Source organism: Oncorhynchus kisutch, unplaced genomic scaffold (genome assembly GCF_002021735.2).
Source record: "Oncorhynchus kisutch isolate 150728-3 unplaced genomic scaffold, Okis_V2 scaffold1273, whole genome shotgun sequence".
Taxonomy (NCBI): Eukaryota; Metazoa; Chordata; class Actinopteri; order Salmoniformes; family Salmonidae; genus Oncorhynchus; species Oncorhynchus kisutch.
In genome coordinates, this window is record NW_022263218.1 from 42,501 (window position 1) to 56,761 (window position 14,261).

Here is a 14,261-nt window from a genome sequence, read left to right on the forward strand (position 1 = left end):
AACGAAAGATTTGTCAGCTCGGGGATTCGATCCAGCAACCTTTCGGTTACTGGCCCAATGCTCTAACCACAAATAACAATGAGTTCAGTCAGTAAACTGCACTGTGTGTTCATGTTTTGGTTTAATGCATCATCTGACTGACTGTGTGTGCGTGTAGGATCCTTGTAGGGCTGGCTCAGAATCTTCCCGATAGTACGTTGGGTGACTTGGTGCCTCTCATCGCGGAGGCCTTAGCCATGGGCGTCAAATGCTGCTCAGACACTCCTCCAGAGGACTGCGACAGAGATGTGGTGAGAGACACCTATCATTTCATCATCCTTATCACACCTCATCATCCGTATCATACCCCATCATCCTGATCACACCTCATCTTCCTTATCACATCTCATCCTTATCACACCTCATTGTCCTTATCACACAACTTTACATTTAACATTTGGCCAGCCTGGCCAGGGGTAGGTAGGGGCCAGAGGTATGGGTAGGTATGGAATTGGGCATTAGTGACTAATGTTTCCAACTGTTTCAGTTGAAACTGTTCTGATATAATAGCACTCTCTGCTGGCTAAACGGTGTACTCCTATTTGTGTGTGTGTGTGTGTGTGTGTGTGCGCAGGCGGACCTGTTCCAGAGCGCGGTGTGTTCCTCTGAGACCCTGGTGGAGAAGAACCATCTGAAGATGTGCTGTGAGAAGACTGCCGCTGAGAGGACACAATGCTTCCTGGACCACAAGGCCAAGGTAGAATGGACCACCCCTCCCTCTGAGCCAGGTCTCCTATCTAGGTTTCTTCCTTCTGCTTGCTCTTTGGGGTGTAGACCGGGTTACTGGAAGTCAAAAAGGCTTTCTGGATACATTTGACTGATTGATTGAGTGGTTGATTGATTGATTGTAGATTCCTCGGGACCTGTCCCTCAAAGCTGAGCTGCCCGCTGCAGACCAGTGTGAAGACTTCAAGAAGGACCACAAGGCTTTTGTTGGGAGGTAAGTGTCCACACTCGACTAGAGACCACACCATCGACTAGAGACCACACCATCGACTAGAGACCACACCATCGATTAGAGACCATCGACTTGAGACCACACCATCGACTAGAGACTACACCATCGATTAGAGACCATCAACTTGAGACCACACCATCGACTAGAGACCACACCATCGACTAGAGACCACACCATCGATTAGAGACCATCGACTTGAGACCACACCATCGGCTAGAGACCACACCATCGATTAGAGACCACACCATCGATTAGAGACCATCGACTTGAGACCACACCATCGACTAGAGACCACACCATCGACTAGAGACCACACCATCGACTAGAGACTCCACCATCGAATAGAGACCACACCATCGACTAGAGACCACAATATCAACTAGAGACCACACCATCGACTAGAAACCACACTATCGACTAGAGACCACAATATCGACTAGAGACCACACCATCAACCTGAGTCCACACCATCGACTAGAGACCATTGACTAGAGACCATTGACTAGAGACCACACCATCGACTAGAGACCACACCATCGACTAGAGACCACACTATCAACTAGAGACCATCGACTAGAGACCACGCCATCGACTTGAGACCATCGACTAGAGACCACACCATCGACCAGAGACCACACCATCGACTAGAGATCATCGACTAGAGATTACACCATCGACTAGAGACCACACCATTGACTCGAGACCATCGACTAGAGACCATACCATCGACTAGAGACCATACCATCGACTAGAGACCATACCATCGACTAGAGACCATCGCCTTGAGACCATACCATCGACTAGAGACCATACCATCGACTAGAGACCACACCATCGACTAGAGACCATCGACTTGAGACCACACCAGCTAAAATACTGTGTTAGGCCGCTAAGCAGTATGGAGTGTTTTTCTGGAATTTACTGTGTGTGTGTGTTTCAGGTTCATCTTCAAGTTCTCCAAGAGTAACACGATGCTACAACCACATGTGATCCTGGCTATCGCCAAAGCTTATGGAGAGGTTCTGACTAGCTGTTGTGGAGAGGCTGAGGCCCAGACTTGCTTCGACACCAAGGTCAGGAGGCGTCAGATCGCACCCTATTTTCTATACAGTACTCTACTTTTGACTAGAACCCTATGAGAGAATAGGGTGCCATTTTGTATGCAGTCTCTCTCTCAATTCGTGTCAATAATATTTATTGGCATGGACAGATAAAGCACCTATATAGCCAACGTAAACATTCTCTCTCTCTCTTTTCCAGAAAGCTACTTTCCAACGCGCCGTCGCGAATCGCGTGACTGAACTCAAGGCCCTGTGCATCGTCCACAAGAAATATGGAGACCGCGTTGTCAAGGCCAAGTAGGACACGTCAATCTAAAATTCTATGGTTCTAATTGGCTGAGAGCCAGGTGAGCCCGCCCTTGGGCCAGTCCCATTGGTTGATGCGTGTGTCTGTCTGTTCTAACAGGAAGCTGATCCAGTACAGTCAGAAGATGCCTCAGGCCTCTTTCCAGGAGATGGGAGGCATGGTAGACAAGATCGTAGCGACTGTTGCCCCCTGCTGCAGCGGAGACATGGTCACATGCATGAAGGAGAGGGTAAACTATGTCTTCTCTCTATTCCTCTCTTTTTATTGGTGGATCTCTCTTTTAGTTCCTCCTCTCTTTTTATTGGTGGATCTCTCTTTTAGTTCCTCCTCTCTTTTTATTGGTGGATCTCTCTTTTAGTTCCTCCTCTCTTTTTATTGATGGATTTCTCTTTTAGTTCCTCCTCTCTTTTTATTGGTGGATCTCTCTTTTAGTTCCTCCTCTCTTTTATTGGTGGATCTCTCTTTTAGTTCCTCCTCTCTTTTTATTGGTGGATCTCTCTTTTAGTTCCTCCTCTCTTTTTATTGGTGGATCTCTCTTTTAGTTCCTCCTCTCTTTTTATTGGTGGATCTCTCTTTTAGTTCCTCCTCTCTTTTTATTGGTGGATTTCTCTTTTAGTTCCTCCTCTCTTTTAAAACTCTTTCATTTCCTCTCTGTTTACCTTTTTAACTTTCACTCTCTGTCTCTAAACTCTCAACCTCTCACCTCTCATCCTCTCAACCTCTCAGTCTCTCATCTCTTAGCCTCTCAACCTCTCACTCTCTGTCTCTAAACTCTCAACCTCTCACCTCTCACTCTCTCATCTCTTAGCCTCTCACCTCTCACCTCTTAGCCTCTCAGTCTCTCATCTCTTAGCCTCTCACCTCTTACCTCTTAGCCTCTCAGTCTCTCATCTCTTAGCCTCTCACCTCTTACCTCTTAGCCTCTCAGTCTCTCACCTCTCATCCTCTCACCTCTCAGCCTCTCACCTCTTACCTCTTAGCCTCTCAGTCTCTCACCTCTCATCCTCTCAGCATCTCACCTCTTAGCCTCTCACCCTCTCACCTCTTAGCCTCTCACCTCTTAGCCTCTCACCTCTCATCCTCTCACCTCTTAGCCTCTCAGCTCTCACCTCTTAGCCTCTCACCTCTTACCTCTTACCTCTTAGCCTCTCATCCTCTCACCTCTCAGCCTCTCACCTCTTAGCCTCTCACCTCTCAGCCTCTCACCTCTTAGCCTCTTACCTCTTAGCCTCTTACCTCTTAGCCTCTCACCTCTCATCCTCTCACCTCTTAGCCTCTCAGCTCTCACCTCTTAGCCTCTCACTTCTTAGCCTCTCAAACCTCACTCTTTCAGCCTCTTACTCTCAGCCTCTCACCTCTTACTCTCAGCCTCTCACTCTCAGCCTCTTTCTATTGGATGTGTGTGTGTGTCTGCATATACATGTATTTGTGTCCCTGACTCTTCCTGCCTGTGTGTGTATCCCCCCAAACAGAAGACCCTGGTGGATGAGGTGTGTGCTGATAAGAGTGTGTTGTCTCGCGCGGCGGGTCTGTCTGCATGCTGTAAGGAGGATGCAGTACACAGAGGGTCCTGTGTTGAGGCCATGAAGCCAGACTCTAAGCCAGACGGTCTGTCTGAGCACTACGACGTTCACGCTGACATAGCAGCAGTCTGCCAGACCTTTACCAAGACCCCGGATGTAGCCATGGGGAAGTATGTATTCACGCACATACATACGTGCATGCAGACACACACACACACACACCTGCCACTCTGCCTCCCCCTCTCTCACCCTTCCTCATTCTCACAGTACCTACCTACAGTACCAGCTAATCAACCCAGCTCCAAACCCAGACCTCTCTAGATGCCTGTCTGTCTGTCTGTCTGTCTGTCTGTCTGTCTGTCTGTCTGTCTGTCTGTCTGTCTGTCTGTCTGTCTGTCTGTCTGTCTGTCTGTCTGTCTGTCTGTCTGTCTGTCTGTCTGTCTGTCTGTCTGGAAAAGCTGCCTATACACACAATTCTGACTTTGTATGGGGTGTTGCTATTGGCTAAACGACAGTGTACGGTCTGTCCTGATTGGCTGTCTGACTACTGACTCTCTGTATATGGTCTGTCCTGATCGGCAGGTTGGTGTATGAGATCTCAGTGCGTCACCCAGAGTCGTCTCAGCAGGTGATTCTGAGGTTCGCCAAGGAGGCTGAGCAGGCCTTGCTCCAATGCTGTGACAAGGAGGACCATGCAGAGTGTGTCAAAACCGCTGTATGTATTAACCATGTGTGGTTTCCATACTAACCCCAACCCAAGACCAATTCCCTTTGGGGACAACAAAGATTTCCATACTAACCTCAACCCAAGTCCAATTCCCTTTGGGGACAACAAAGTTGACCATGTCTTGTCTTCTCTTATCAGAAGACCTGGCTAGTTACACTATATATCAGTCTGTGATGTGTAACCTAGCTAGTTACACTATATATCAGTCTGTGATGTGTAACCTAGCTAGTTACACTATATATCAGTCTGTGATGTGTAACCTAGCTAGTCACACTATATATCAGTCTGTGATGTGTAACCTAGCTAGTTACACTATATATCAGTCTGTGATGTGTAACCTAGCTAGTTACACTATATATCAGTCTGTGATGTGTAACCTAGCTAGTCACACTATATATCAGTCTGTGATGTGTAACCTAGCAAGTTACACTATATATCAGTCTGTGATGTGTAACCTAGCTAGTTACACTATATATCAGTCTGTGATGTGTAACCTAGCTAGTTACACTATATATATCAGTCTGTGATGTGTAACCTAGCTAGTTACACTATATATCAGTCTGTGATGTGTAACCTAGCTAGCTAGGTACACTATATATCAGTCTGTGATGTGTAACCTAGCTAGTTACACTATATATCAGTCTGTGATGTGTAACCTAGCTAGCTAGGTACACTATATATCAGTCTGTGATGTGTAACCTAGCTAGCTAGGTACACTATATATCAGTCTGTGATGTGTAACCTAGCTAGCTAGGTACACTATATATCAGTCTGTGATGTGTAACCTAGCTAGCTAGGTACACTATATATCAGTATGTGATGTGTAACCTAGCTAGTTACACTATATATCAGTATGTGATGTGTAACCTAGCTAGTTACACTATATATCAGTCTGTGATGTGTAACCTAGCTAGTTACACTATATATCAGTCTGTGATGTGTAACCTAGCTAGTTACACTATATATCAGTCTGTGATGTGTAACCTAGCTAGCTAGGTACACTATATATCAGTATGTGATGTGTAACCTAGCTAGTTACACTATATATCAGTCTGTGATGTGTAACCTAGCTAGTTACACTATATATCAGTATGTGATGTGTAACCTAGCTAGTTACACTATATATCAGTATGTGATGTGTAACCTTGCCTTGACCTGAATACTTGCATTAGCTCCCCTGAGCTAATAGCTGATGGTTGTTGGCTTTAACATAGCAGGCTAGCACTGAATTCCTAGTATTTTTAGACCATAATAATGGCCTCTGCCCTGTTATGTGGCATCATGCCAACTGTATGAATGGTTCTGTCCCCAGCTGGCAGGAAGTGATATTGATAAGAAGATCACTGATGAGGCTGACTACTACAAGAAGATGTGTGCTGTTGAGACTGGCATGAACAATAACGCCTTTGAGAAGAGGTGAGGGGTCACGCTTTAACACAGAGATATTAACGGTCAGAGGAGATGAGATTCATGTGGTATGAGATCTTAAACATGACATTTAGGCCTAACACCTTATTGGTGAATTGATCGTTACTTTATGGCTTACTAATAATTTATGAATGGTTTATTTTAATACATTACTACTTAATGACTGATTAACAATCAACTCATGCTCCTCTTCCTCCTCTACCACCACCTCCACATCCTAATCCTCCTCTACCACCTCCTCCTACTCCTCCTCCTCCATCACATCCTACTCCTCCTCTACCACCTACACCTCCTCCTCCTCCTCCCACTCCACCTCCTACTCCTCCTCTACCACCTCCACCTCCTACTCCTCCTCCTCTACCACCTCCTCCTCCCACTCCACCTTCTACTCCTCCTCTACCACCTCCACCTACTCCTCCTCCTCTACCACCTCCTCCTCCTCTACCACCTCCTCCCACTCCTCCTCCTCCTCCTCCACATCCTACTCCTCCTCTACCTCCTCCTCCTCTACCACCTCCTACACCACCTCCTCCTCCTCTACCACCTCCTCCTCTAACACCTCCTCCATATCCTACTCCTCCTCTACCACCTCCTCCATCTCCTCTTCCTCCTCCTCCTCCTCCTCCTCTACCACCTCCTCCACCTCCTATACCACCTCCTCCTCCTCCTCTACCACTTCCTCCACCTCCTCCTCTACCACCTCCTCCACCTCCTATACCACCTCCTCCTCCTCCTCTACCACTTCCTCCTCCTCCTCCTCTACCACCTCCTCCACCTCCTATACCACCTCCTCCTCCTCCTCTACCACCTCCTCCACCTCCTATACCACCTCCTCTACCACCTCCTACTCCTCCTCCACCTCCTATACCACCTCCTACTCCTCCTCCTCTACCACCTCCTACTCCTCCTCCACCTCCTATACCACCTCCTACTCCTCCTCTACCACCTCCTACTCCTCCTCCACCTCCTATACCACCTCCTACTCCTCCTCCTCTACCACTTCCTCCTCCTCCTCCTCTACCACCTCCTCCACCTCCTATACCACCTCCTCCTCCTCCTCCTCCTCTACCACTTCCTCCTCCTCCTCCTCTACCACCTCCTACTCCTCCTCCACCTCCTATACCACCTCCTACTCCTCCTCTACCACCTCCTACTCCTCCTCCACCTCCTATACCACTTCCTCCTCCTCCTCCTCTACCACCTCCTCCACCTCCTATACCACCTCCTCCTCCTCCTCTACCACTTCCTCCTCCTCCTCCTCCTCCTCTACCACCTCCTACTCCTCCTCCACCTCCTATACCACCTCCTACTCCTCCTCTACCACCTCCTACTCCTCCTCCACCTCCTATACCACTTCCTCCTCCTCCTCCTCTACCACTTCCTCCACCTCCTCCTCTACCACCTCCTACTCCTCCTCCACCTCCTATACCACCTCCTCCTCCTCCTCTACCACCTCCTCCTCCTCTACCACCTCCTCCACCTACTCCATCTCCTCCTCCTCTACCACCTCCTACTCCTCCTCTACCACCTCCTACTCCTCCTCCACCTCCTATACCACTTCCTCCTCCTCCTCCTCTACCACTTCCTCCACCTCCTCCTCTACCACCTCCTCCACCTACTCCATCTCCTCCTCCTCTACCACCTCCTCCACCACCTCCTCCACCTCCTCCTCTACCACCTCCTCCTCCTCTACCACCTCCACCACCTCCTCCACCTCCTCCTCCTCCTCCACCTCCTCCTCTACCACCTCCTCCACCACCTCCTCCACCTCCTCCTCTACCACCTCCTCCTCCTCCTCCTCCTCTACCACCTCCTCCACCTCCTCCTCTACCACCTCCTCCTCCTCCTCTACCACTTCCTCCACCTCCTCCTCTACCACCTCCTACTCCTCCTCCACCTCCTATACCACCTCCTCCTCCACCTCCTCCTCCACCACTTCCTCCACCTCCTATACCACCTCCTCTACCACCTCCTCCATCTCCTCCTCTACCACCTCCTCCTCTCCTCCTCTACCACCTCCTCCATCTCCTCCTTCAGTATGATGGTGCACTACACCAGGATAATGCCCCAGGCCTCCTTCGACCAGCTCCACATGGTGTCAGAGAGGGTGCATGATGTCCTCCATGACTGCTGCAAGGACGAGCCAGGCCACTTCATCCTGCCTTGTGCAGAGGAGAAGGTCTGACACACACACACACACATCCTCACTACCTTTCCCTCCACTACCCCATCCCTCCACTACGCCCTCCCTTCACTACCCCCTCCTTCCACTACCCCCTCCTTCCACTACCCCCTCCCTCCACTACACCCTCCCTCCACTACCCCCGCCCTCCACTACATCCTCCACTACATCCTCCCTACCTTTCCTTCCACTACCCCCTCCCTCCACTACCCCCTCCCTACCTTTCCTTCCACTACCCCCTCCCTTCACTACCCCCTCCCTTCACTACCGCCTCCCTCCACTACCCCCTCCTTCCACTACCCCCTCCCTTCACTACCCCCTCCCTCCACTACATCCTCCCTACCTTTCCCTCCAATAGCCCCTCCTTCCACTACCCCCTCCCTCCACTACACCCTCTTTCCCTCCACTACCCCCTCCCTCCACTACACCCTCCCTACCTTTCCCTCCACTACCCCCTCCCTCCACTACCCCCTCCCTCCACGTCTCTCTAGATATGTCACATCCTCTACTCTGCATTACCCATGTGTCCTCTACTCTACTCTGCATTAACCATGTGTCATCTGCTCTACTCTGCATTACCCATGTGTCCTCTGCTCTACTCTGCATTACCCATGTGTTCTCTCCTCTACTTTGCATTACCCATGTGTCCTCTCCTCTGCTCTGCATTACCCATGTGTCCTCTACTCTGCATTACCCATGTGTCCTCTGCTCTACTCTGCATTACCCATGTGTCCTCTGCTCTACTCTGCATTACCCATGTGTTCTCTCCACAGCTGACCGACGCCATCGACGCCACATGTGAGGACTACGACCCCTCCACCATTAACCCCCGCATCGCCCACTGCTGCAGCCAGTCCTACTCCATGAGGAGACCCTGTATCCTGGCCATCAAGCCTGACACAGAGTTCACGCCCCCGGAGCTGGATGCCAGCAACTTCCACATGGGCCCCGAGCTCTGCACCAAGGACAGCAAGGAGCTGCTGCTCTCTGGGAAGAAGTGAGATATATTACCAACGCACTGTGAATAAACACGTGGGCATGAAACTAACACACACACACACACATACATACACACACACACACACACACACACACACACACACACACACACACACATACACATACACATACACACATACACACACACACACGAGCACGAGCTCACACATACACACACTCCAACAACAACAAAAATGAATGTGTGTGTGTGCGTGTCTCCTCAGACTACTGTATGGTGTGGTCAGACATAAGACCACCATCACTGAGGAGCAGCTGAAGTCCATCTCTACTAAATATCACAGTATGAAGGAGAAGTGCTGTGCTGCTGAGGACCAAGCAGCATGCTTCACTGAGGAGGTAAACACTCACCGCTCCACACTGTTCAAACCCTTTCATCTTTATTGAGGAAAAGATCTCTCAAAACACCATATGACCTTAAGACTGTTTGTGTGACTGTTTCTGTTCGAGAGGTGGTACAGAACAGTAGAGAGAGAACATCATGTTTCATTAAGAGGTGATACAGAACAGTAGAGAGAGAACATCATGTTTCATTAAGAGGTGATACAGAACAGTAGAGAGAGAACATCATGTTTCATTAAGAGGTGATACAGAACAGTAGAGAGAGAACATCATGTTTCATTAAGAGGTGATACAGAACAGTAGAGAGAGAACATCATGTTTCATTAAGAGAGGTGGTACAGAACAGTAGAGAGAGAACATCATGTTTCATTAAGAGGTGATACAGAACAGTAGAGAGAGAACATCATGTTTCATTAAGAGAGGTGATACAGAACAGTAGAGAGAACATCATGTTTCATTAAGAGGTGATACAGAACAGTAGAGAGAGAACATCATGTTTCATTAAGAGGTGGTACAGAACAGTAGAGAGAGAATATCATGTTTCATTAAGAGGTGATACAGAACAGTAGAGAGAGAACATCATGTTTCATTAAGAGAGGTGATACAGAACAGTAGAGAGAGAACATCATGTTTCATTAAGAGGTGGTACAGAACAGTAGAGAGAACATCATGTTTCATTAAGAGAGGTGATACAGAACAGTAGAGAGAGAACATCATGTTTCATTAAGAGGTGGTACAGAACAGTAGAGAGAACATTATGTTTCATTAAGAGGTGATACAGAACAGTAGAGAGAGAACATCATGTTTCATTAAGAGGTGGTACAGAACAGTAGAGAGAGAACATCATGTTTCATTAAGAGAGGTGATACAGAACAGTAGAGAGAGAACATCATGTTTCATTAAGAGAGGTGATACAGAACAGTAGAGAGAACATCATGTTTCATTAAGAGGTGATACAGAACAGTAGAGAGAGAACATCATGTTTCATTAAGAGAGGTGATACAGAACAGTAGAGAGAACATCATGTTTCATTAAGAGGTGATACAGAACAGTAGAGAGAGAACATCATGTTTCATTAAGAGAGGTGATACAGAACAGTAAAGAGAGAACATCATGTTTCATTAAGAGGTGATACAGAACAGTAGAGAGAGAACATCATGTTTCATTAAGAGAGGTGATACAGAACAGTAGAGAGAGAACATCATGTTTCATTAAGAGGTGATACAGAACAGTAGAGAGAACATCATGTTTCATTAAGAGGTGATACAGAACAGTAGAGAGAGAACATCATGTTTCATTAAGAGGTGATACAGAACAGTAGAGAGAGAACATCATGTTTCATTAAGAGGTGATACAGAACAGTAAAGAGAGAACATCATGTTTCATTAAGAGGTGATACAGAACAGTAAAGAGAGAACATCATGTTTCATTAAGAGGTGATACAGAACAGTAGAGAGAGAACATCATGTTTCATTAAGAGGTGATACAGAACAGTAGAGAGAGAACATCATGTTTCATTAAGAGGTGGTACAGAACAGTAGAGAGAACATCATGTTTCATTAAGAGGTGATACAGAACAGTAAAGAGAGAACATTAATTGATTTTAACAACTAATCACCTTGTTTTCTCCTACAGGCACCCAAGCTGGTTTCTGAGAGTGCAGAGCTGGTCAAGGTTTAAGATAGAATTGTGATGATTTTAATTTCAAAAGATGAACTGATGATTTAAAAAAAAAATAATAATAATAAAAGGTTCTGTCTGCATCGATCCATCTACCTCCCCAGCCTACATTTACACCATGGTGACCTCATCCTCCTATCTGCAACGTCTTGTCATCCACTCATAAGTCTGTCTATCAGTGATCTGTGATCGACTCATAAGTCTGTCTATCAGTGATCTGTGATTGACTCATAAGTCTGTCTATCAGTGATCTGTGATCGACTCATAAGTCTGTCTATCAGTGATCTGTGATCGACTCATAAGTCTGTCTATCAGTGATCTGTGATCGACTCATAAGTCTGTCTATCAGTGATCTGTGATCGACTCATAAGTCTGTCTATCAGTGATCTGTGATCGACTTATAAGTCTGTCTATCAGTGATCTGTGATCGACTCATAAGTCTGTCTATCAGTGATCTGTGATCGACTCATAAGTCTGTCTATCAGTTATCTGTGATCGACTCATAAGTCTGTCTATCAGTGATCTGTGATCGACTCATAAGTCTGTCTATCAGTGATCTGTGATCGACTCATAAGTCTGTCTATCAGTGATCTGTGATCGACTCATAAGTCTGTCTATCAGTGATCTGTGATTGACTCATAAGCCTTACAGCCTATCCTCATCAAACCTCTATCTGGGATGAATCACGCCGCTGGTTAATTTCTGATAGACATGAATGACTCCTGTCAATCAAATACACATGAATAACTGAATAAAGTCATGTTTATCAACTGTATTACTGCCGTGGATATTTATTTAATTATGTGGTAGGAGGATTCTCAAGACTTTAATACTTGTCCATGCGTTAGTTTCATTATGACTATATCACAATTTTAACCCATGAGTTTTCTTAGAACTGTTTATGAATTATTTGTGTCTTCACATTTTGTTTTATTAACAGTTGATGAACTAAGTATAAATCCTTCATAAACCCTTCATTTTTTTGGTTCAGAAATTCTTAGCTTTCTCTCTCTCTCTCTCCATGGCTCCCTCCTCACTAAAAGAGAAACATATTGACACATTTCATCTGAATAATTCACAACACAATAAATAAAAGTAGTGATGAAGTCAATCTCTCCTCCACTTTCAGCCAGGAGAGATTGATGTGCATATTATTAATGTTAGCTCTCTGTGTACATCCAAGGGCCAGCCGTGCTGTCCTGTTCTGAGACAATTGCAATTTTCCTAAGTCCTTTTTTGTGGCACCTGACCAAACGACTGAACAGTAGTCAAGGTGCAACAAATCTAGGGCCTGTAGGACCTGCCTTGTTGATAGTGTTGTTAAGAAGGTAGAGCAGCGCTTTATTATAGACAGACTTCTCCCCATCTTAGTTACTACTGCATCAATATGTTTTGACTATGACAGTTTACAATCTAGCATTTCAACTTGCTCAATTTCCAAATTTTAGTTGAGGTTTAGGGTTTAGTGAATGTTTTGTTCCAAATACAGATGCTTTCAGTTTAAGAAATATTTAGGGCTAACTTATTCCTTGCCACCAACTCTGAAACTAACTGCAGCTCTTTGTTGAGTGTTGCAGTTATTTCAGTCACTGTAGTAGCTGACGTGTATAGTGTTGAGTCATCCGCATACATAGAAACGCTGGCTTTACGCAAAGTCAGTGGCATGTCGTTAGTAAAAATAGAAAAAAGCAAGGGGCCTAAACAGCTACCCTGGGGAATTCCTGATTCTAACTGGATTAAATTTGATAGGCTTCCATTAAAGAACACCCTCTGTGTTCTGTTAGACAAGTAACTCTTTAGCCACATTATAGCGGGGGATGGGGCGGCAGGGTAGCCTAGTGGTTAGAGCATTGGACTAGTAACCGAAAGGTTGCAAGTTCAAATCCCCGAGCTGACAAGGTAAAAATCTGTCGTTCTGCCCCTGAACAGGCAGTTAACCCACTGTTCCTAGGCCGTCATTGAAAATAAGAATTTGTTCTTAACTGACTTGCCTAGTAAAATAAAGGTAAAATAAAATAAAAAATGTAATGCCATAACACATGAGTTTTTCCAGCAGCAGACTATGATCAATAATGTGAAAAAGCTGCACTGAAGTCTAACAATAATTTTATCATCAATTTACTCTCAGCCAATCATCCTTCATGTCCATTAACAGTGACTGGAGTCAGGAACCCAGGGCCGGCCCACTCATTAGACAGGATCACACAGCTGCCTCTGCCAACCCTGTCCATTTACAGTACCCTCGTAAAACGGACTATTCTACCAATCCTCGACTTCGGCGATGTCATTTACAAAATAGCCTCCAACACTCTACTCAGCAAACTGGATGCAGCCTATCACAGTGCCATCCGTTTTGTCACCAAAGCACCATATACCACCCACCACTGCGACCTGTATGCTCTCGTTGGCTGGCCCTCGCTACATATTCGTTGCCAAACCCACTGGCTCCATGTCATCTATAAGTCTTTGCTAGGTAAAGTTCTGCCTTATCTCAGCTCACTGGTCACCATAACAACACCCACCATGCACGCGCTCCAGCAGGTATATCTCACTGGTCATCCCCAAAGCCAACACCTACTTTGGCCGCCTTTCCTTCCAGTTCTCTGCTGCCAATGACTGGAACGAATTGCAAAAATCGCTGAAGTTGGAGACTTATATCTCCCTCACTAGCTTTAAGCATCAGCTGAAAGCATCACTTTAAGCATCAGCTATCTGAGCAGTTTACCGATCGCTACAGCTGTACATAGCCCATCTGTTAATAGCCCACCCAATCTACCTACCTCATCCCCATATTTCCCCATATTGTTTTTATTTACTTTTCTGCTCTTTTGCACACCAGTATTTCAACTTGCACATCATCATATGCACATCCATCACTTCAGTGTAAATTGCTAAATTGTAATTACTTCGCTACTATGGCCTATTTATTGCCTTACCTCCTTACTCCATTTTCACACACTGTATATAGATTTTTCTATTGTGATATCGACTGTACTT

At 46.2% G+C, this 14,261-nt stretch overlaps 1 protein-coding gene across 1 annotated transcript in view; it reads left to right on the forward strand.

The window, feature by feature from the left end:
- LOC109876049 (serum albumin 2) overlaps window positions 1-12,039 on the forward strand; it is a 15,215-nt gene extending 3,176 nt beyond the window's left edge. The window contains exons 2-14 of the mRNA XM_031818159.1: window positions 158-290; window positions 614-736; window positions 891-979; window positions 1,938-2,070; window positions 2,258-2,355; window positions 2,465-2,594; window positions 3,838-4,058; window positions 4,471-4,603; window positions 5,928-6,031; window positions 8,081-8,222; window positions 8,999-9,222; window positions 9,449-9,581; window positions 11,220-12,039. Of these exons, the coding sequence (XP_031674019.1) occupies window positions 158-290; window positions 614-736; window positions 891-979; window positions 1,938-2,070; window positions 2,258-2,355; window positions 2,465-2,594; window positions 3,838-4,058; window positions 4,471-4,603; window positions 5,928-6,031; window positions 8,081-8,222; window positions 8,999-9,222; window positions 9,449-9,581; window positions 11,220-11,264 (1,708 nt within the window). The 3' untranslated portion in view covers window positions 11,265-12,039. The remainder of the gene's footprint in view (window positions 1-157; window positions 291-613; window positions 737-890; window positions 980-1,937; window positions 2,071-2,257; window positions 2,356-2,464; window positions 2,595-3,837; window positions 4,059-4,470; window positions 4,604-5,927; window positions 6,032-8,080; window positions 8,223-8,998; window positions 9,223-9,448; window positions 9,582-11,219) is intronic.
- Window positions 12,040-14,261: the final 2,222 nt, after the last annotated feature.